Source organism: Dipodomys spectabilis, unplaced genomic scaffold (assembly GCF_019054845.1).
Source record: "Dipodomys spectabilis isolate Male_0828 unplaced genomic scaffold, ASM1905484v1 ptg000046l, whole genome shotgun sequence".
In the NCBI taxonomy this organism is placed as follows: Eukaryota; Metazoa; Chordata; class Mammalia; order Rodentia; family Heteromyidae; genus Dipodomys; species Dipodomys spectabilis.
Genome location: NW_024870723.1, coordinates 7,359,735 through 7,384,844, shown reverse-complemented (window position 1 = coordinate 7,384,844; position 25,110 = coordinate 7,359,735). Strand labels below are relative to the sequence as shown.

Genomic DNA, 25,110 nt, shown 5'->3' with positions numbered 1-25,110 from the left:
AAAAAGAAGAAAAGTAGCCATCATTTGCTGAGTAGCTACTATGCATCATTTATTCACAATACAAATACATGAATGCCTACAAATGTTTCTCTCTTCTGTTCCTCTCTCTAGGTGTGATGCCAAGAAACAGACTGGGGTTCAAATAAAAGTGGTACGTTAAACTATGACAGCCTAGGCTAGGGGGACAAGAAGACTTCCCAAGAAGACATGACATCCAAGGTGAACAGGACCAGATAGTGAGGAGAGAGAGTGGTCCAGGCAGAGAGCAGAACAAATGTGAAGATAATCCAGAGGTGAAAACATCATTGTTTTATATAGAGATTTTTTTTAGAGATTATCTATCCACACCAACTTTATTTTTTTCTTTGTAGTTATTTTTTTAAATTTATTTAGATTTTATGACGCGAAAATGGGCCTTGAGCAAAGGGGTTCAGGCTCACATCAGTCCAAGCAGAGATGGGGCCTGATTCACAGAAAAAGAGGCTCCTGCGACTAGGAACCGTATGTGATAGCCTGCCAATGGTCCCAGGCTGTGGGGACCCCATGGACAAGGCAACTGCCTGAGGAAAGGTCCTTTGCCAGTAGCGCCCTCACTCTCCACACCAGAAGGCTCAGAGCAGAACAGTGGGGATGGGGGGAAGGCTGGGCCTCTCATCAATGACAGTACAGTTACAACCTTCTGTGTGGCTGGCCCATTTGCCATCTATGGGATCCACCAGAAACCAGGCTCTGGTGTATGGCTGGGCCACGGTGGACCTTCATCCAAGGAGTTCTTTGGTCTTCACTGCCAGATGCCTGTCCAGCTCTGCAGCTGTGTCATCGGCCATTTGGCTGATCTACAAAAACACAAAATAAGGTCGTTTGATTACTGGGGCTGCAAAAGGGTAGAAGGCCAAATGTTTCAGAAACAGGAAAAGGTTATCTGGGAATAATAATAGCAATAAAAGTTCACATCGAGTTATCAGCCAGGCACTGAACTAAAAAGTTTACATAGACATTCTTGTTCATTAATAACCACCCTTTAAGATATTATTATTAGCTGGGGACTGGTGGTTGGTTCATGCCTGTAATCCTAGCTACTCAGGAGGCTGAGATCTGTGGATCACAATTTAAGGCCAGCCAAGACAAAAAAGTCCATGAGACTCATCTCCTATTAACCACCCAAAAACCAGAAGTGGATGATGGCTCAAGTAGCATAGCACTAGTCTTAGGCAAAAACACTCAAGGATAGTGCTCAGGCTCTGAGTTCAAGCCCCAGCACTAGCACAAACACAAAAAAGATACTATTACCACTGATTTTAAAGACTAAAAAACAGAGACACTTATATCATTTACTCAGTATACACAGCAACAAAGTTGCAATCCCCAAATTTAACCTACAGTAGTCTGATTCTGCAAGCCAGCATTTAAACCCCACCCCACCCCACATACATACTGAGAACCTTCCATATATCTTTATACTGGGGTTTGAACTCAGAGATTTGCCAGGTAAATACTGAGAAGCCACACCTAAAGCCCCCTCTTTTCTTGGATCTATTGTATTTTGAGGATAGGGTCTCACTTCTTGCTCAGGTACACCCTTGTACTGTGGTCCTCTATTTTTTGCTTTTCATTGTACACGGGATAACAGGAATGGAGCACTGGCATAATGCTCCCGCTGCTTTTTGCTAAGATGACATCATAGGTTTCTCTTCTTAGGCTGGCTGAATGGCCATCTTCCCTGAACTCTCAGCTCCCGCTTAGCTTAGAATGATGGGCATGTACCACTGCACCCAGCGATGGGTTGAGAAGGAATCTTATAAACCTTTCTTGCCCTGGCCTTGGAGTGAGAGATCCTCCCTATCTTAACTTCTCACATAACTAGAATTACAAGCATGAGCTCCTGCCACCGGTTTGCCCTATCTCTTAATGAGCCTCTACAATGTCTTCTATCTCTGCTATAGAAAGCTTTTAGATGGACTGATAAAAAGAATATTAAGATCCCAAGAGTTAAGGAGAGGGGATATTTTAAGAAGAATTAAATATATCCAGTTAACAAACATGGAAAATTCAACAGACACTGAAGAAAAATGGTTCAGCTGTCATCAATGTTGATTTTTTTTTTTTTTTTTTTTGTCGATTGTGGGGCTTGAACTCTCGGCCTGGGCACTGTCCTTCAGCTCTTCAGCTCAAGGCGAGCGCTCTACCACTTAAGCCACAGTGTCACTTGCAGTTTTCTGGTGGTTTATTGGAGATGAGTCTCATGGACTTTCCTGCCTGGACTTGCTTTGAACCGTGATCCTCAGATCTCAGCCTCCTGAGTAGCTAGGGTTACAAGCGTGAGCCACCAGCACCCAGACAATGTTGTAATTTTTAATTACAATATTCAATGCCAACAAATTGTAGTGAAATGAGTAAGCTCATGTCACCGATAGAAATTCAAATTGATGCAAATATTCATGCTATTTAACCCCAGAATCTCTCAACTGGGAAATTATCACATGAATAGAATCTGAACATTGTTTCTTAGGTCCTGTGTGTAAAGACATTTATCATGGCTTTATTTTTAATAATGAAAAATCATAACATCTGAAGTTATAGAATGGGAAAGTAGTAAATGCATAGTCATTAAATAATGGTTAAGAACCTATATCTTATAGGAAAAATGTGCATATAAATAATATTCCAGTATCTATTCCTAAAATGCCTTGACTATTTTATAACAAGCACAGGTTACATTTGTAATCAGAAGAAGAAAAATTCAAAAAATGATTTAATGATTCAAGACCCTTATCATGGAGACATGGTCACTTTACCCTTCAATTAAACAGCAACACTCAAGATCCTGTTTATACACCTGTAAGAGAAGTGCTCTATAAAAGACATAAACAAAAAATTGAAGAACTAGAAGGAAAGTTTTCAAAAATATTAGCAATGTATCTTTCAGTGCTCAGCAGATAGGTAATTGATCACACTCAGCCCCCAGCCAGCACATAGCATATATCCAGTTCTCAGGAAATACTTACTAAGTGAATCATTCATGTTTTCCAAATGTTCTGCAATACCAGCGCTTCGAAGGCAACAGCATGGAGCCCAAGATCTGGGTGCTCAGCAGCACAGAGCTACTGGACATCTTTATTTGCTGACCACAGGTCTGGGCCAGGAATTGGGAACTAAGGGCAATTCAATAAGAAAGAGTAGAAACTGAAGAGGATTTTCAGCAATTTGTCCCAGTAGGGAGGTGGCCAGGCTCTCACTGTAGCCACAGCTGCACACTTTCCAGCTGGAGAAGCATTAGACTCAGAGTGATTAGACTCAGAATGGTAACTTGTTCCCCTGACTGACCCAACCACAGACCAAGATGCTCCAGCCCTGTAGCTGCCTTGTATGGAGTAGGCAGCAGTGCCCCGCAGCACAGCAGCATTTGTAGGCTGACAGCTTGGGGTAGCCAAGAACAAGGGCTATGAGGGCTACAAGCCTCCTGGGAAAAGTGGCACTGAGGACAGTGTGAGCACAGGGGTGGGGATGGAAACGAAAGAGAGATCCAGGGGTAACGATTCCATAAAAGTGGGGAGACAATGTATAAGTCATTTTTCCACTTGCAGCTCAGTTTCCTCAGTTATCAAATGAAGTTCCCCTTCTCAAAAATAATTGTGAGAGTTAAGCAAACTCATGACTATACAAGAGGATTTAAAGCAGGTTATTTCCTGTGCAAATGTTGGGGTTTTTTGGTTTGTTTTTTACTATCACATCCTGACACTTGTGTGTGTGCTGGTACCAGGCCTTGAACTCAAGACCTCACCCTCTTGCTTGGCTTTCTTACTCATGGCTGGCACTGTAGCACTTGAGCCATGCTTCCAGTCCAGCATTTTGCTGGTCAAGGAAATGGAGTTTCAGACATTTCTGTCTGAATTGACTTCAAACCAAGATCCTTCAGTTCTTAGCTTCCTGAGTAGCTAGAACTACAGGTATGAGCCATTGAAGCTTGGCTCTTGACTTCTTTCCTAGTCAATCAATCAATAAAAAGATTTACTAACTTTAACCATATTGTAGGTACAAACTGCCGCTGGGAACAGTCTAACTCAAGGTTCATCTTTTTCATCTTTATCACAATTCTTAAAATATACCAACAGCAACCTCCACTGCTGTATACTTACTTCATTTAAAATGTATTTGTGCACACAACCCCCTCACAGCATGTGAGATACCATATTTCCATCCGGCATAACAGAAATTTTATTTTGCCTGCCTATTGTGTAATAGTTCCTGTTGTGCAAAAGTCCTCTGTTACTTCATTCAAATTCAACCACTTTGCAAACCCCTTATAAAGCAGGTGAAACAGGTTCCATCCCCTTGACAGAGCAGCAAACCAAGATATAGAAAATTCACTATGCTGCCCAAGAGCAGAAGTGATGCTGAGCAAAAACCACTCCCACTCCCAGAGGCCAGTTTGATATCCTATTCCCTTTATAGAGACATCCTTCCTCATTCCAGCAGGATGTGCAAAGAGTCACTGAGAGTCAATTCCAGTCCCTTTAAGGTCACAAGGAAGGGAGAAGAATAGCATGGACAAATATGGTGAAAATTACCAAGGACCAGCAACCATACTTGTCACTTCTAGGTATGGTTGTGTCACTTGGTCCTCAACAATCCTATGGGACAGGCACTATTCCCACTTCACAGATGAGCAAAGAGAGGCTCAAGAAAGTGAAGCTGACCCTCATGGCTGAGAAGTAAAAGAGCTACAATTTGAATCTAGGCCTGACCAATTCCAAAGCAAGTGCCTTTTCCATGATCATATGCGGTCTCATGAAGAGCTTAACATTATCACCAACATACTGTCATCATCGTCGTCATCGTCATCATCGTCATCATCATCATCATCATCATCATCACCACAGGAAAATGAAGGGCATGAAAGGCAGGGTGCCACGAACAGCTATGGGCCCAGCCTGTGTGTAAACCATCCATACTCAGACTGGCTCAGGATGCCCACTGCCTCCCTTAGTTCAGTCTCCTGTCTGCTGCGTGTCTGCCGGAGCCCTCCTCTCCTTCAGCCTCACTAGCGCCCAGAGTCACTCACTGGAGAATAGCTGTTTCTCAGAGAAAGGCACAGTGAAAGAATCTTGGCTAGAGTTACGGGGGCTTCTGCCAAGAGCCTTGATGTTGAACAGGCCCATTTATAGCAATCTAAAGAAAAGGTAAAACAGCAGGCTGGCAGATGTTGGAGTCCAGAGCATGAAGACCCTTGGTCCTTCTTCAGTGGAGCTGACCTGGGCTGGAGGTAGGGAGTTTGAAGGGGTTGAATGACTATGAGTCAGACACAATGGCTGAGACAGAACCCACAAACTCATTTCATTCTTACACACCGAAGACTGAAGAACTTCTACAATAAAGTTTTTAAAACTCTGACCTCAAAAGAGTTTTAAAAAATGTTTTTAATGGGGGGAAAAAAACACAAAAATGGTTTCTAATCTCATCATCTTAAATGACTGCTTTTGGTATTTGATATGTCTTAGCTGCCAAACATTTTCTGCCTATATGACTTTTCTTTATAAAAATGAAAAATGAAAGTGCTTTGGATAGCTCACCATTTTATTATTTACTTATTTAACTGAATTGAATTTCTTGGAGGTACTAGTGAGTGAACCCAGGGCCTTGTGCATGAACAGGGCTAGGTCAAAGGATCTCAGTTTGAAGCCAGGTTGGAAAAGCCAAGTGGAACTCCATCTCCAATAGGCTAGCAAAATACTGGACTTGAGGTGTGGCTCAAGTGCTAGAGTGCTAGCGGAGAACAAGCAAGCTGAGCAAGAACATGAGAGTTTGAGTTTAAGCCTCAGTACAGACAGACAGACAGACAGACAGACACACACACACACACACACACACACACACACACACACACACACACACGTGGTCTTGACCACTCTTCCACTTGTGTTTTGTTTTTGTGACCGAGGTCTAGCTAACTTTCCCCATATTAGCTTCAAAATTCACAATCCTCTTGTCTCCACCTCACCAATAACGGGGACTAGAGTATAGTACCCCACTCTTACATTAAAAATAAATATACAAGCTGGGTGCCACACCTGTAATCCTAGCTACTCAGGAGGCTGAGATCTGAGGATCATGGCTCAAAGCCAGTCCAGGCAGGAAAAGTTTGTGATACTCTTATCTCCAATAAACCACCAGAAAACCACAAGTGGCGCTGTGGCTCTAGTGGTAGAGCGCTTGCCTTGAGCTGAAGACCTGAGGGACAGCACCCACGCCCAGAGTTCAAGCCCCGCGACCAACAAAATAAGCAAATAAAGAAATAAAAATACATACATACATACACAAGTAAATAAAACTCTAAAATTTTTTATAACATTCTTATAATTATCATATATACATATTCTAATGAATAGATATATACCAATTATGTTCCCATATAGAATTTTAGATAATTTTATATACATAAATACAATTTCTTTTGGGTAAATTCTTAAGCTACTGAATCAAAAATTGGATTTTGATATATACTACCACATTATCTTCTAAGATGGCTATATAAATTTATATAAAAATAATCTTTTCTGAGGTTGTGGAGTTTTGTAAAAGCAATATTTCATGTATTATCAATACTTTAGGCTCACATTAAAACTCTCAGTTCAAAGCTGGGCAACAGTGGCTCATGCCTGTAAGTCTAGCTACCTAGGAGGCTGAGACCTGGAGGATCTTAGTTTGAAGCCAGGTTGGAAGAGCCGAGTAAAATTCCATCTCCAATAAGCTAGCAAAATGCTGGACAAGAGGTATAGTTCAAGTGGTAGAGTACTAGCTGAGCAAGAACATGAGAGCTTGACTTTAAGCCCAAGTATAGACACACAGACACACAGACAGACAGACAGACGGACACACACACAGACACACACACACAGACACACACACACAGACACACACACAGACACACACACACAGACACACACACACACACACACACACACACACACACACACACACACACACACACACACACACACACACACACACCTGTATTGGGAGTTAGAAAAGGTATACTAAAACAAATACATATATTCTTAAAAACATTAAGTGGTTTAGGCAGTATGCACTAAGAATCTTAAAAACATGCATTACTCTGTTCAGTAATTCCACACTTAAGATGCTCTAGCCTAAGGAAAACAAGGATTTAAAATGAAGATATTCATTGCAACCTTACTTACAGGAAGAAGGAAGGAAGGAAGGAAGGAAGGAAGGAAGGAAGGAAGGAAGGAAGGAAGGAAGGAAGGAAGGAAGGAAGGAAGGAAGGAAGGAAGGAAGGAAGGAAGGAAGGAAGGCAGGAAGGAAGGCAGGCAGGCAGGCAGGCAGGCAGGCAGGCAGGCAGGCAGGCAGGCAGGGAAAGATACCAGGCAGTGGTGGTTCACACTTGTCATCCTAGCTACTTGAAAGGTTGAGACTGTTGGGATCATGGTTCAAGACCAGCTCTGACAAAAAAAAAAAGTGCTTATGACTTTCTCAACACAAACCTGAACAAGATGGTATGAGCCTGTTATCCTAGCTACTGAGAAGCTCAAGAGAGGCCAGGGGACAAACAAAGACACTATCTCAAAAAGAATAAACAAAATTAAGAGCTGGCAGAATGACTCAAGTAGTAGAGTACCTGCTAGCAAGCACAAAGTCCTGAGTTCAAATTATAGTACTATCCTCAAAAAAACCCAGCTATTTACAAAAAGTTTTTTTTTAAACATGAGAAAATGTTAACTCCTTTTTATGCCAAGTGGAAAATTAAACCTAGACATAAAATTGTAAATATACTATATATACTCAAACACAGCTCAAACTATGTAATGTTTATTTAAAAAAGAAAGACAAAAAGAAAAGAATTAAAGTAAGAATTATTCTAAAATGCAGAGACTGCCTCTGTGATATGGGCTTATTGGATGAAAATTTCCCTTTTAAAGAAAGTCTTCATTTCTACAATAAACAGATATTACTTCAATAATCAGGAAGAAAAGTAAACAAATACATTTGTTAAAACTGTTGAAGCAACTATCAGCCACAGTCTTGTTTATATAAAATAAACAACTCACACCAAACATTTGGCTGATGTTTTCTGATTAACAGAGAGAACAAAACAAAGTGCACACAAGACTTTGTCCTAAACATTTTCCTACCCCAACTTTTTACTACACGTCTGTAAATGAAGTTAGCAACTATAAGCTAAGAATTAACATTTAAATGTGTCTTTGAGCAAAGACTCTGATAGTGAAAAGTTGTGCAATATAAGTATCATAGATCCACTCAGAGAGATAGCCTGAAGGAAATACTAACAAATGGCCAGGTAACAGTGGCTGGAGCCTGTAAACTTGTAATTCTCAACAAAAAAACTGGGCCTGGTGACACTGCCTATCAGCTCAGCTATATGGGAAGCATACAAAGGATGGAAGACATGCTCAAATGGTAGAACACCTGTTAACAATGACATACACACACACACACACACACACACACGCACACACGCACACACGCACACACGCACACACGCACGCACGCACGCACGCGCATTAACAGTCATCTCTAACTGATGAGATTTCAATGACTTTCTTCATTCTCTTAAGAAATAATAGGTATTAGTGTAGTATCTGAAAAATAAAGCTATTTTTTGTTTTGAAAACAAACGAACAGCTAGGCACCAGTGGCTCATACCTGTAATCCTAGTTACTCAGGAAACTGAGATCTAAGCATTGCAGTCCAAAGTCAGCCCAGTACAAGACTCTTATCTCCAATCAACCACCAAAAAGCCAGACATAGAGCTGCTCAAGTGGCAGAGTGCTAGCCCCAGGACCAGTACGTACACACACACACACACACACACACACACACACACACACACACACACACACACACACACACACACACACACACACACACACACCACTAAGAAGCACACACACACACACACACACACACACACCACTAAGAAGCCCTAGAAGCCCAGGACCAGTACGTGTACACACACACAAACACACACACACATACACACCACTAAGAAGCTCTAGAAGCCCAGGCACCAGTGGCTCACACCTGTAATCCTAGCTATTCAGGAGGCTGAGATCTGAGGATCGCAATCTGAAGCCAGCCTGGACAGAACTAAGTCCTCGTGAGACTCTTATCTTCAATTAACCACTCAAAAACTGTAAGTAGCACTGTGGCTCAACTGGTAGAGCACTAACCCTGAGCACAAAGAGGCTCAGAGACAGTGCCCAAGCCCTGAATTCAAGCCCCATGACCAACCAACCAAACACACACACACAAAAGAAGGGAAAAAAATGTCTAATCTTAATAGATTGGTGATACTTTAGTGTCCAAGACTAATAGGTGAAAGCTTTTAGGGAGGTCTGTTACATGGGTTTTATGGAAATCTGGTTATTTGATCATTTTTTCTTTTGCAAGGAGCTTGGGCTCTACATCCCAAGATTGTCAGCCAAGTGAGAAATGCCTGAGCAGGCCCGGAGGTCTGCAGGCTTACTATAAGGAAGCAATGTAAAGTCTAAGAGTCAGAGACACAATGTCCAAGGAGAGGGACAAGGAGCTGGCACAGCTGGGGTCGAGGCTAGGGTAAAGTCTATTTGAGATCTGATCATGGCTCAGAAGCAACCAGCCCAATCTGAATGTCCTTTTTGAGCTAATGCAGAGAAAAGGAGGGCAGAACAATTGCAAGAGGTGAGCTTTGAGCATTAGGTGTCACGTGATCTCATAGTGCTTTCTAGCAGCCAGGCAATCTCTTCAAGGTAAATTACCAATTTTTTTTTGGGGGGGGGAGGCAGTACTAGGGTTTGAATACAGGGCCTCAAGTTTACTAGGCAAAGTACTATACCATTCTAGCCACACCTCCACCCACTTTTTAATACAGCAAAACAAAATGAAACTTAAGGAGTCAAGCAACTTCATGAAGTATAAAAATATTCTTTTCTTTTCTTTTTCCTCCCCTTCCTTTCTTCGTATTAAGGAGTTTCTTAGGTCCTTACCTTCACATGTGCTTTTACAGAATTATCTGGGGAGCTTCTTAAAAATATACATTGTAAGCCAGGCACCGGTGGCTCATTCCTAAATCCTAGTTACTCAGGGGGCTGAGGTCTGAGGATTGCAGTTCAAAGCCAGCCCTGGGAGGAAAGTTTGTGATAGTCTTATCACCAATTAATCACCAAAAAAGTGGGGGGGGGGGGGGAATCAAAAGCAGATTTGTGGCTCAAATGGTAGAATACTAGCCTCAAGCTGAAAATGCTCAGGGACAGCACCCAGGCCCTGAATTCAAGTCCAGAGCCAGCAAACAAACATACAACAATAAACATTGCTAGGGAGATATACAGAATCAGAAAACACAGGGGGCAAAGCTCTGGAATCCATCTAAAATTCGTTCCAGGCGACTGTTTTGGCTGGCCCTCCAATAACTAGTGCTAACTGCTGGTCCAGAAGGAAAGCTGTAAGTCACTTTGTGGACTCCTAAGGAGTCCCCAAACTTGTACTCAAGCTTCTTCCTTTTTTACTTCCATCCTGTCCACATTTCTATTCATCCTTCCTACATGACATTTTCATTGCAGGTTTCAGAGCCTCTCAAGCCCTTCACATGACATTAAATATTATTAACATTACTAATCTACCTCCAAATACTGGTAAATTCACCTCCCCGCTCACTTACCAGTGATACTGCTCAGGCTCAGGTCATCATTAATTCCTGTCTGGATTTCTGCAATTGTCTCCTTGCCTCCTGTTTCATCTCTCACAATGTTATCTACCTGGCCACAATAGTCATGTCTCATAAACACAGATGTGATCTCCCTACCAAAGAAATTTTTCAAGACAGTTACTGTACAAAAGTCTTCTTGAAGTTTAAAAACTCTTGGGCCCCACTCCAGATTCACTAACTTAATCTCAGAATAAGGCATCAGATGCCTGCAGTTTTATAAGGTGCTGTTCCCTTAGACTGTCATGAACATCCATACTTCCCTGTTAGAAAAAGAGTGGGTTTGGCTCACGTGGCTTGCTTTTGATCATTGGGCTTTGCCAGGAGCAGTGCTTAAGATGTGCTTCAGTGGCTGAATGTGTATTCTTGGGCATTTGCTGCTGCTGAGGAATGATGCCACAGGACACTTGTTAACTCTTGAAGACTGGAGCTATATAAAGCAGACGAGCCCAATCCAAGATTTGAAGCCAACTGAGAGGCTAGTCTAGGACAGCTACCTTCCACAAGCTTTTGCAGAATTATCTGGGGAGCTTTCAAAATATACATGTTCCAATAGAATGTGGCCCATAGAAATGTGAACAAAAAATAATGCTTTGATTATTTACTATAGCTAAGATATGGAACCAACCCATATGCCCCTCAGTAGATGAATGGATCAAGAAAATGTGGTATATATACACAATGGAATTCTATGCCTCCATCAGAAAGAATGACATTGCCCCATTTGTTAGGAAATAGAAAGGCTTGGAAAAAATTATATTAAGTGAAGTAAGCCAGGCCCAAAGAAACATAGGTCCCATGGTTTCCCTTATTTGCAGTAACTAGTGTGTTTCTGAGTAAAGCAGAAAAGGTCAGATAAGGTGATGTTAGGGAAATGAACCCTAAGATATGTATTCAAATGTTTTTTTTTTCTTTCATGTGATTGTTTCTAACACATTTATAAGATGATTTCTTTGTTGCTTTGTATGTCCCTCCCCCACAGTATAACCCCTGCTTTCACTGTATTTGACGTCGGTATAATTTGTAGAGGGGAAGGGGAAAAACAAATCGTTTAACTAGGGATACAGGTGGACCCATTGCAACAATGAGATGTACAAATCGTTATGTTGAAAACAAACTTTACAACTTCGGTGGGGGGGGGGAAGGATTGGGTGGGGGGGGCGGGGGAGGATGGGAATGGATGGAAAGGGGAAACAAAAGAGGAGGCTACAATGCCTGATAAGAAACGCACTCATTATCTTGCCCATGTAATTGTAATCCCTCTGTACAGTATTTTCACAATAAAAAAAAATAATGCTTTGATATTGTAAATCACCAAGTTCTGGAGTAGCTCCTACACGACATTATTGTAACCAACAGGTTACTGAGGCAGATGCCCAGATGACATGAAAACTTCTGGACATAAAGTTAAATTCCCAAGTTTGGTATAAAAGACCTTCTGTGATGTGCTCACTGCCTTCTCTGTTCATTCTGTAGCCTCCTCCAAGGCTTGGGCCCCAATGACCTAGATGCATAATGTGATTCTCGACCACCATACCATGCACATGCTATCCTACCATTCTTCCTCTTTTCTCCATATTATTCCAGGAATTCCTCTAGGACTCAAGTGCCACCACTCAGCACACTGAGATCATAAGTGCTCACTTCTCAGCAACCAGAGAACCAGACAAGAGAGTGTCAGCGAGTGGGCTCTGAAATGTGTTGCTCTGTGTCTAGATCCCATCTCTACCACTTACCAAATAGTGTGACTTGGGCATGTTACTGAACCTGTCTCACTACCTTGTCGTTTTGATGCTGGGGATTGAACCCAGGACCTACTGCATACTATGAAAGTATTCTGCCACTGGGCACTGAGCTACAACCCTAACCCCTATCTCAGAGTTTTGTAGTGATGAGGACAAAGGATTCAGCACGGAGCTGGTGCAAAGGAAAAGCTCTAGCATCATGTCTTCTTCCATGAGTCCTTTGGGATCTGGCACAGGGCTACATTCAGAACAGATTTACTAAATGTTGACCCCGTGAATGTAAGGACCAGAGGCTTCTGATTTATCTGAACAAATAATTCTCTTTTTTGGGGGGCGGGGGGTCGGTTGTGGGGCCTGAACTCTGGGCCTGAGCTCTGTTCCTCAGTTCTTCAGCTCAAGGCTAGCACTCTACCATTTGAGCCACAGTGCCACTTCCAGCTTTTTCTGCTTATGTAGTGTTAAGGAATTGAATCCAGGGCCTCATGCATGGAAGGCAAGCACTCTACCACTGAGCCACCTTCCCAGCCCCAACAAGTAATTCTTTAGGTCAGGCACATAAACACTACATCTGTTGGTAACAGTACCTGCTTCTCTATGAGCCTAATGGTATCCTCTGAGGTCTTGTCCTTTGATTTCTTCAGCTTATTAATTGCATTGCTACGTACTCTCCGTAAAGAGTCTTTGGCCTTGTTGGTGTTCTGTTTGGCCAGTTTCACCAGCATTTCCCTGTGTTCCCTGGTTACTCTGATAAAAGAGAAACAAACAAATAAACAATAAAACTACAACCTTCCAGCAAAATCATTCTATACATTAACCTCCAGCCAAGAATTTAATACCATTTTTTCTACCAGCTCAATACTCTGTAACTTTACTTGTCAGATGATGATCTTCACAGTTCCTGGTGAGTTAGCAAAGAAAAGCCAGTAGAAGTACCACTTTATAGTATAAGCCGAGGCAGAAAGACAAGTATATCATGTTTCTTTCATAAGTAGAATATAGACTTAAAAACAAGCCAACAAGCCAACCAACAAAAAGACATAAATATGCAAATGGGGATATCTGAAGGATCCAGGAAGAAAGAGATAGGGAACAAGAGAAGGCAATGGGGTACTGAAGTACATTGTATGTATGTTTGAAGTATAAAAATGAAATCCATTATACTATAATAAGTTAATGACTATTTTTACTACTAGTTTTTCCCTGATATGAACAAACAGAGGCTAACAACAAAGCATTAGGACTGGCACTTTTGACAAAGGTTATTATTTTACATTTATTTGATCTTCACGACAATCTAGCAAAGCAGCTCAGCACATTTTTTCCTGCCTTCCTTGCTAGATCTTGTACAAACTGAGTGCTACTCATTCTCTACCAAAACCAAAGTTGGGCTCTGAGCAAGCTAGGATGAAAGTGATGGACCTATGACCTGCTCTCCAAGAGCTTAGTTAGGGAGAGAGACAAGAGGCATCTACTAACACTGATAAATACTACAGTAAGACAAATGGGGAAGGACCAGGTGCCTTAGGAAAAGCAGCTCAGCTCACTCAGCAGGAGCTGCCCAAGTTTAGGAAGAGGGCAGTGAAGGAAGATTTCCCCAGAGAAATGGTGTCTAGCTACTAGTATTCACTGCTGTTCACCAGTATTCTTGTTCTCATCCTCTGACACATAGTAGGAATATGTCGCCCCTCTTCTGATTTAGCCTGTACAGTTTGCATTCACCAATGAGAAGTGAGCAGAAGTGATACATGTTATCTCGCCTCACTTCCTTTCCCCTGGCCACTGAACTTATGGAGATGAAGCTTCCATCAGCTTGAGACCAAGGGTAATGATGTGATCAACATGATCTAACAGGCAGCAAGAGCAAGAAATAAACAACTGTTCTCTCTAGACTTGGAGAATCAGTCTAAGTTGTCTGTACTAGCAGGGGAAAGAAGATTTCCAGGAGAAAAGAGCATTTATAAAGGCTTTATGAGGTAAAAGAAGACATATTTCATTTGCAGATGGGAGCACAGATAACCAAAAAATGAGTGACAAGGTTGAAGTACTTTATATGCACATATGAAAATAGAAATTATTTTAAAAAGAAGAGAGAAAGGGATAAGAGAGTGATAAAGGGAAGGAAGCTGATGGGAAAATTGTATTCGTGTATGGAAATGTCACAGTGAAATCGTCCCTGTACAACTAATGTATGCTAATTTTTAAAATCTTTTTAAAAATGAGTCACAAGAGAAAGGCTGAAAAGTCATATCCTGGAAGATCTTTTTTTTTCAAAAAACTTTTTTTAAATATAAACATATATTTATTGTAAAAATGTTGTACAGAGGGGTTACAGTTACATAGTAGGGTAATGAGTACATTTCGCAGTGAGCATTGTTACCTCCTCCTTTGTTTTCCCCCACCATCACCTCCCTCCCCACCTCCCCAACTCCTCCCGCTGCCGCCACCCCAACATTATAAAGTTCCTTTTCAACATAGTGTCCTGTACATCTCGTCTCACAATGGGTCAACCTGCATCCTCATTTAAGTGTTCCACAATATCCCTTCCCCTCCCCAAATTACAAAAATGTACATACAAGATGCAGAGCACCAGCATCAAATCCAGTGAAAACAGGGGTTATACTGTGGGGGAATAACATACCAAAGAAACAAAAGAATCACGTAGTGCTTTGTAAGTACATTAAAAACACTAGCAAGAAAGAAAAAACCACTTGTGCCCCTGTCGTGGGGTACATTTTGCTTAACATTATCTCATGTGGTCATATGTACATAGCCTTTGACCTTCACTGCTTGTCCTAGAAATGTACTAGTCATTGCAAACAAGGGAAACCATGGGACCTATGTTTCTTTGGGACTGGCTTACTTCACTTAATAAAATTTTTTCGAAATCTTTCCATTTCCTAACAAATGAGGCAATGTCATTCTTGCTGACAGAGGCATAGAATTCCATTGTATATATATATATATATATATATATATATATATATATATATATATATATACCACATTATCTTGACCCATTCATCTACCGAGGGGCATTGGGGCTGGTTCCATATCTTAGCTAAGGTAAATAATGCTGCAATTAACATGTTGTGCTGGTAGCTTTGGTATGACCTTGTTTGTGATCGTTTGGGTAAAAGCCCAAAAGTGGGATTGCTGGGTCATAGGGAAGCTCTATGTGGAGTCTTTTGAGGAACTTCTATACTGCTTTCCAAAGTAGCTGAACAAGTTTTACACTCCCACCAACAATGCAGTAGGGTTCCCTTCTAGCCACATCCCCTCCAGCATCTGTTATTACTAGATTTCTTGATTATAGCCATTCTAACTGGGCTGAGGTGGAATCTCAACACTGTCTTGATTTGCATTTCTTTTATGACTAGAGAAGTTGAGCATTTCTTCATATGTCTATTGGCCATTCCTCTTCAGAGAAGTTTCTCTTAAGTCGTTAGCCCATTTATTAATCAGGCAGTTGTTTGAGGATCTGTTGTTGGGGGATTTAGTTTGTTGAGTTCTAAGTATATTTTAGATGAGACCCTTGTCCATTGTATGACTAGTGAAGATCTACTCCCAGTCCATGGGTTTTCTGCTGATCTTGCTAGCAATGTCCTTTACCTTGCAGAATCTCTGCAGTTTTATGCAATCCCATTTGTACAACCTTTCTTTGATTTGTTGTGTTTCTGGGTCTCTACTAAGAAAATTTCAGCCTGTGCCAAGGAACCCTAGAGTTTCTTCTATTCCTTCCTGTAATGTTTTAGGGTGTCTGCTTTTATTTCGAGGTCTTTGATCCATTTGGAGTTTATTCTGGTGCAGGATGATATATACGGATCTAACTTTAGTTTTCTACAAGTGTTTAACCAATTTTGCCAGCACCACTTACTGAAAAGGCTCCCATTATATTGGTGAATAAAATGGAGCCCAAGAAGTTTGGTATCTTATTCAAACTCATACGTAGGCCAAACCCCAGTAGCTATCATCCTAGCTATTCATAAGGTTAAGATCTCGAGGATCACAGTTTAAAGCCTGCTCAGGAAAAAAGTCTTTATAATAATCAGCAAAAAGTCAGCTTGAAAGTGTGGTTCAAGTGAACCCAGAGTTTGAACTCAGCAAGGACCTGTGTTCAAATGCTAGGAGGGAAGTCACATTCAGTCAAAGCTAAGGAAGTCCTATCTCAAAAGTCACTGGTTGTAGTACAACAAAATTTCTCTACCCTAAAATTGTCACCACTGGCATGTTTCCTGACCTTAAGTCAACATGGTTCTTGTTGAGTAAGGACAATCCCAAGTTCCCAGTCCATGATCAGCTGCTGAACATTAGGAGGCATTTACCTGACATTTTTTCTGATAACAAAAATAAGTAAACAAGAATTTTGAGGAAGAAAAAGCTCTGAAGACAAAGTGGACAGCTGTTTTATAAATAACTTCTTCCGAATTCAATTACTAGAAAATGTTCTCCAAATAAAACTGGTTCTCATTACTATTATTATTAAAACCCCTCTACGCCATGTTGAGTACTCAGTCATCCTCACACAAACTCTTCAAAGTAGACCCTCATTTTCCACTGAGGAAACTGAGGTTCTGAATTGTGTGTATGCCTGTGTGACAGCACTGGAATTCAAATCCAAATCATGCTAGACTCCATTCTTTCTACTCCTCCATGTTGTAACCTATTTCAAATAAATCATGCACTTCTGCTTCCAGGCAGAAAGCTTTTCAAAGTCAGTAATATGAATCTTAGGACTGAAAAGGACAAAACCACCATGTCAGGAGTTTAGGGATTTGGATCAGATCTTGTTACTTTTATGGTTTTTAATTCACTGAACAAAAATCATGCTGACATGTTTAGGTCTCTTTTTTGTTCTGCCAAAGCATATGTCAGTATAAGGAAGGAAAAGGAAAATTAAAACGATCCACTGATTCAAAAACTTAATCCTGTTGAAATACTAGGAGGGGCAGAAAATAAATGAATCAGATTGTAAGAAACTTTTTAAACTTCTCTCAAAAGATCAAATATTTCATACAGAATTTTAAATGGGTATCCAACTATTTAGAAATCCTTAATGAAAATTTTTATCTATTTTTTTCAATGCCTTGTTACATTTGTATTTTAAATGGAAGAAAAAACAGTACTTTCAAAAACACAAACAGACTCAAAAAGTTTTAAAAGGGCACATAAAGAAAAAGAATTTATTATATGTAACTTGGCTTTAGTGTATTATTTTGTATTTATTAATGTAAACATATTACTGTATTATTAAGTTATTATTTTGACATTGTCAAAAATACCTATTTAGCTGGCTGTGGTGTTACATGCCTATACTCTCAGCACTAGGGAGACTGAGGCAGAGAGATTCCAAGTTCTAGGCCAGCATTTCCTATCTCAAAAAAACAAAATAGGTTAGGTACAGTGGCTCTTGTCTGAAATCACAGTTCCAGGACAGCCAGGATGTTCATCTCAACCAATAAGCTGGACCTGGTGATCCAATGAAGCTGAAGGTTTAAAAAAGCAAGAAAGTGTTAGGAGTACATGGCTTAAGTGACAGACTGCCTGCCTGGTAAGTGAAAGGCCCTGAGCTTAATTCTGAGTACCACCAAAGTAAGTAGAACAAAATAAATAAAATATGTCTCAGAATTCAAATAGTCATCACAACAAGCAAGGATGCTGGATATGACACAGGATGTGCTGAGAGGAAGAAGGGCAAATGCAAATGCATACTGGTTCGGGATACCCAAGCTGAAAGGTAGCAAAATCGACTTTACCTTTCTGAACCTGAGTTTCCTTACCTTTAAATGAAGACAAAACAGACATCTGACAGGGTAACTAGAGAAACTGATACAAGGAACATAAAGTACAAGCAAAGATGGCAGTGTGCAGTATTTATGAGTGTTTTAATCAAATACATTTAATAACTTCCTCATGAAACAATAAGGGCACATCTGTTTTAGAAAAGGAACATATTATATTATGGAAATATTTTTATTTCTTTCCAGACTAGTGATTAATACATCTGATCATCTGCATCTCACATTCATAGGGTTCTGTGTATGAACTCACATTTAAGGCTTTTTTCCTTCCTTCCTTCCTTCCTTCCTTTTTTTCTCTCTCTCTTTCTCTCTTTCTCTCTCTTTCTTTTGTGATACTGGGGTTTGAACTTGGGGTTTTAACTAAGGGTCTCACACTTGCTCAGCTTGTTGGCTTGGCTGGCACTTTGCCTCCAGCCTGGCTTTTACTGGTTATTTTGGAGATAATCACATAGGCTTTCTGCCCAGGCTGGCTTCAAATCATGATCTTCACATCTTAACCTTATGAGTAGCAGGGTTAAATGCCTTGTTTCTAGGATTTTGAACCAAGATACTCAGTCCTGAGCCTCCAAAATAATTTGATGTTCATCAGCTTATCAAGCAAGTACTCATGGCCAGACTCTGGGCACTCTAGAGAGGAGACAGGCTGGGTCACCTTTTCCAGAGACTGTTGGACACAAATCTGTAGGCTACTATAGCACTTACAAAGACAATAAATTGTGTTAGCACCTTCTGTCTTGGAAGAAGCTTATAGAATTGTGGCACAGTCTTTTGCTTTGAGATTTGGAAAATGCCTAGAGTGCATGCTGACTGTTAGCTTCAGAACAGAGGGTATTTGGAAGAGAAGCACAGGACAGGAAGAGATGGAAAGTGCACGCCCATGTGCATTTGTTCTGCAGGCCTACAGGTTTTACAAGCCACAAAACTCAGGCTTCAAAAAAAAAAGGCCGAGGTCCCATTTATATGATAAATTCTAAATTTTCTCAATGAGCACCAGATGATGATGGGAAGGTACTGGCTGAGGAAGGGTACAGCTCTAACCAGACTGCAAAACCCAGTTCCATGCCACTCTGAGCCTGTCACTTCCAAGCTGAGTGACTATAAGCTAGTTATTTAAACTCTCTGAGCTTTAGTTTCTCATCTGGAAAAAGAACTTTAAAACAAACAAAACAAAACAGCAGTTCCATTTCAGAGTTATGATGAGTCTCAGGAAAGTAGCCAGTCAAGCTTATTCTGATAAAAAATAAACACTCAGATAATGTGAACTGTCTTCTGCTGCTACTTAGGCTTCAGTAACCTCCACAGAGTTGAAAGTTTTATCTAACAGAGAAATAACAGAACAAGATTTACAATTCAGCAAGATGGCTTTGATGAATAATTGATCATCTCACAAGCATTTTAGAATTCAAATGTTTCTGCAGATAGCCCTGAAATCTTCTTTTCATTCTTAATTCATTCAATCATTCAACAATTGTTTACCTATTATATGCCATATAATAGGTATTATATTATATTATTATGGCAGAAATAAGGGATATTTTATATTATTATGGCAGAAATAAGGGATATTATCTTAAATACACATAGTCTATCAAGGAAGACAGACATAGTTATTAACTAACTTACAATTCTAATGAACACTATAAAGACATAAAATTAGCTGGGTACTCTGGTGGCTACTTAGGAGGCTGAGATCTGAGGATTATAGTTTGAAGCCAGCCTGGGCAGAAAAGTCCCCATGAGAACCTATCCCTAATAAACTACTCAAAAAAAGCTGAACATGGCACTGTGGCTCAAATGGCAGAGCACTAGTCTTGAGCACAAAGAGGCTCAGGGACAGCACCCGACCTTGAGTTCAAGCCTCAGGACTGGCAAAAAAAAAAAAAAAAAAAGAGAGATACAGAATTCCATGGAAATAATTTGCAAAGGAAGGGTATCCGATCAATCCTGGGATCGTAGGAACTAAATGTCAAGATATTTAAGTTAAGATAGTAAGAATGAAGAGAGAATGGTGGGAGATCATACTCAACAAAGGGAAGGAAGAAATGTAAAAGGCATTTTGTCTCCAGGTATGGACGGTGCTCTTGAATAGTCTGAAAAAAAAGGCCATGTTGCCACAGAAGAGGATAAAGACTATCTCAAATGAGGCGATTCAAGAGGTTGGCAAGGGCAAAGCTACACGGGCCCTTCAATGTCATGTTAAAATGGAAACATGTACTGGAATACCATCCAGCCTTAAAAAAATTGATATCCTAGTATGTGTCACACATGAATAAGGTTTAAGAGAATATGGTAAGTGAAATAAGAGAGAGTCAACAGCACAAATATACTTTATGGTTTCATTTTATATAAAGTTTCTGAAGTTGTCTTTTGGTTAATTTTTGCTGGTAGTAGGGCTTGAACTCAGGACTAGTACTCTACCCACTTGAGCCACACCTCCACTTCTGATTTGTCAAATTCTTAAAAGAAGATAAACAGCAGTTACACTGATGGAAAAAGGGAAATGAGGGGAAGAGTTAAATGAAGACTTTACAAATGGATACAGAGTTTCAGTTTAGCAGGATGAAAGGCATTTTAGAGACTGGCAGTGCAACAATGTGAGTTAATGTTACTGACTAAAACAGCCACATTTTTAGTATATATTTTATAATTTTTTTTTTTTTTGGTCAGTTGTGGGGCCTGAACTCTGGGCCTGGGCACTGTCCCTCAGCTCTTCAACTCAAGGCTAGCGCTCTACCACTTGAGCCACAGTGCCACTTCCAGCTTTTTCCGTTTATGTGGTGCTGAGGAAGTGAACCCAGGGCCTCATACATGCAAGGCAAGCGCTCTACCACTGAGCCACCTTCTCAGCCCTATACTTTATAATTTTTTAAAGTAGGGAAGTGGGTGTCTTGGTAGATTGTTCCAATGAACATGGTACATGTACACAGGAGAGTTTCAGGAGACAGAGGAAATTTTTACCAGACTTTTGTGTAGACATCAATGTATAAACCACATCTAAGTACATGGGAGAAATCACACAGAAGCCCCTAAGCAGGCAGGAGGATGGGAAATCAAGACCCATCCCCCAGCAGCATCTTGGTTCGGTGATGAAAGTGATAACTTTTTCTTCAAGGGGCAGGGAGCCTCTGGCACAAGGTGGGGGTTGGCCTAAGCTGGCAAGGTCATATTTTGTTTGTACAAATTCTGCCAGCCAGATCTTCCAGTAACATCCTGGTCAGGGGCCGTCTTGCAAAGTTCCTTGAGCATGTTCCTATGAACAATAGGCAGAGGGCATGCCCCACTGGTAACTAACAAAACAGAGAATCCCACTGACTGAAGTGATATTTCCTATTGTTTCAACCACATGGGACACACAGACAAAGCTACACATCAGCACAGGAAGACTTGCTCACTTTGGGGCAATTAGCAAACACCAGTTGTAGGGAGACATTCAACTTTAGAAAGATCTTTGATCATTTTTTAAAAAAAGAGTCTTTTTAAGCCTTGGAATCACAATTCTGCCAGCTTATTAGCTGTATAACTTTGAATGTCTCCCATTTTCTCATGTATGGAATGGGGAGTATGGATATCACCCTGAGTGTGGATGTGAGGATGAAATGAAATGATAAGGAGCAAAGGCCTAGCCTATTGTCAAGGCTATACACTACAGGAGCTCAGTGCAGGGTGGCTGCACTATTATTCTTCCTACAGACTCTCCAGGTCTTGGAGACAACAAGGGTATGATTCTGAAAGCAGTCAGTCCCTTAGAATTTGGCCCACAGAGCGGACAGTGAGCAGAGGGACAGCAGGGAAACAGAGAGCAGCAACAGAAGTGGCAGTGGGGGCCACAAAAACCACTGCTTCTGCTCCAGCGGCTGGGAGCAGGGAGGAAGCTAAGGGAGAAAGAAGCTGCACTCTAGAGAATGGCCTATTAAAACATATTTCTGACAATTCCTCTTTCTCAAGCCAGCTACCTCCACACAGGGTTGCAAGGAGATTCCCAGAGTAGTAGCATGGGCCTACCATCAGCAGGCCTGTGTCCTGCTTCGTTGTTTACTGGAAATAGCTGCCCAATGCCTTCAGAGACTGTAGGAAATGTTTTTGTTTGTGCAGCCCAGCCAGATTTCCTATGCTTCCAGGTGCCCTACCCCCTTTCCCTACCACTGGCCTGTCTTACATACATTAAAGTCTCATAAAGACATAGTATAGAGGAAATCATTTGAGAAAGACTTTTGCCTCCCAGTAGGAATTTTAGTTGTCTCTGGGGACCCAACTGGTCACCTGCTTTCAAAGGGTTATTCTGTGAGCCCCGCTAAACCCTCCCTGAAACACAGGCCCTCGAGACAGAAAAAGAAACAGGAGGCCAGGGTTACCCTGACTGAGTCATTTCTCCTTCCTTATCACCCCAGGGTGGAATCCAAGCCCTAGGACAGGTAGACACAACTCTTTCCCAATTCTCACAGAGATAAGAACAAGCCTAGGTTTGGTGGTCAACACACACCCGATTCTCAATGCAAAGCTGAATAACTGGACAGTGGCTTTGTGTCTGTCTAGTGAAGCATTGGAGGGAAGTCTCTGAATCCAAACTGCCAGGGTTCAAAGCCCAGAGCTATCATGTCTAAAGTATGTGATCCTGGGCAAATAAATTAACCTTTGTTTCCGTTTTCCTGTCAGTATATATAATACTATTCACTTAGACAGACTGTTATGAGGATTAAAGTTAATAAATTATTAATTTATATAAGTATATAATTGCATTATATATTAACTTATATAATTAATAAAATATTGAAGTTAATAAATGTACGAGTACATATAAATACTATATGTTATTTTCACAACTGTTAAATGCAGGGCTAGGGGCTGGGAAGGGGTTAAAAATGTTCCTATTCTCCACAGGGTTTTGAGTAAACGATAGATGATGATTAAAGAACTGTATATGAAGGTATTAAATTATTTTAAGCTGTCAATTACAAGATAATAGATTTTGTGGTGGGCGGTGTGTAGCTCAGTTGTAGAGTACTTACTTACTACCTGTGAGGTTCTGGGTTCAATCCTCCACACTACTGAGAGAGAGAGAGTTTAACATACACACACAGGTTCTGAGATGGGGCACAAAGAACTTCCTTCTGTGATTTTTGTTCCTCTTTCAAACAGGAGTAATTAACATTCTGACCTGAAAAGACGGTTTAAAAGACTGAACGTGTCAGCTAATACATGAATAGCATCAGGAACTGTAGTAGGCACATACACATGGTGAGCACTAACTCTCCTTTATTCCACAAATACTGGTTACGTTACTGCATACTTCCTACATGGCAAGCCCTATTCCAGGGATACTCCAATTAATAAAACTGACAGAATCCTCCCTCTCTCTTCTAAAAAGATACACATTCTAATAAAGGGCAGATAAGACAGTAAACAAATAAATGAAGCATCTTGGCAGCAGTACTGTAATAGCCTGGTTTATATTTGCCTCTTCATCTGGCCCTAGTGTTATCTGTCTCCTTTTCATAAAAATAGTACCTAATATTTGCAGAGACCTTTAAACAACTGGGCACTGGGCTGATGCAAGCTCAGTGAACCTCACTAAAATCCTAGACATTAAGATTATTATCACCTGAATTTTACCAAGTACAAAGCAGAGGTTCAGATCAAGAACTCTGCCTATTCCTGACAGACCTGGAATGTAAATCCAGTCTAGGTTGACTCCTGAGTTCCAGGAGTACAGCCTTCCGCTGTACTTCCTGTAGATTTGTTGGTTAGATAAATCTAGTAGATATCCTTACTAGAGGTATTAGTAAGAAGGGAATTCCTCATCCATTAAAATCTACTGAGATATATATCTCACTGATACTCTCCAATTCCCCATATACATCCAAGAATGGCTGGAGGAAGGTAGCAGGGTAAGGAAGGGAAGAAAGAGGGAATAACTATAGGTGACTGCAATGCAATAAAACAAAAACAAAAACAATTACTAGGTACTGTAAAGTGGTACATGAAACACAGAGAAGAGAATCCTGAAGGGGCAGGGAGAGAAAGAGCCTTGTCCGTGTGCAATTTTAACCTAAGTATTGATGATAACTCTACTCTTCCCAGGCTTCTTTCTGTGCTTCAATCAGCACATTGGTGCCTAGAGGTGGCCCCATCTATACTCTTAGGACATGCAGTATCAAGAGGCACTTCTGAAAAACCACAGTAGGAAGCAATGCTGAAATAGGACTAGACAGGAATCCGGAAACTACATGGAATCTCCAGGACTAGATGACTAGATGGTGAAAGAAGATGGAACACTGAATTCAACCTGGAGAATGAATGGCCCTATAAAGCAGCCAAGCAGGTTGTAAGGATAAACAGGAAAAGAAGAAAGCAGCCACAGCTGCTTCAAGTGGAATTTTGTGGACACCCTAGTACAAGACAGATAATTAGCCGATCATGTATGTCACCAGGCATTCTTCTTTGATGTTTTCTTTTCCTTTCAAGATTACTATATATGTATGGGCTATGTAAAAAATGAGAATTACCAATATTTCCCGGAATGTGTAAATTATATATACCATCCCTGTAACAAGATCTGTAAGGCAATACAGTGCTGGCCCAGCAGCTCGTGTCATCAGCTTCAGCAGCAATGAGATAGTATGGCAAGGACTAGGGCTCTAGAAGCACACAGATTCAAAATTGAATAATGGCTCCCCCACTTTCTAACCTGTAACCTTACCAATAAACTTTCTGATCCTAGTTTCCTTCTTTGTATTATACCATCTCAAAAAAGGTATTTTTAAGCAGTCAAAAAAATAATGAAATCACCATGAAAATATATACACATATTATTAAGAATAAATTAAAGCCAGGCACTGGTGGCTCACGC

The 25,110-nt window shown here is 40.7% G+C and overlaps 1 protein-coding gene across 5 annotated transcripts in view; it reads right to left on the bottom strand.

Moving 5' to 3' along the window:
• Positions 1–357: 357 nt before the first annotated feature.
• The window catches only part of Mrrf (mitochondrial ribosome recycling factor), a 59,871-nt gene continuing 35,118 nt past the window's right edge, over positions 358–25,110 (bottom strand). For 4 of the 5 annotated variants that reach the window (XM_042678636.1, XM_042678637.1, XM_042678632.1 and 1 more), the window contains 2 exons: positions 13,050–13,209; positions 358–836 (listed from right to left, as the gene is read on the bottom strand). In XM_042678636.1, coding sequence (XP_042534570.1) covers positions 759–836; positions 13,050–13,209 — 238 coding nt within the window. In that variant the 3' untranslated portion in view covers positions 358–758. The remainder of the gene's footprint in view (positions 837–13,049; positions 13,210–25,110) is intronic. The other variant, XM_042678634.1, reaches the window with a different exon arrangement.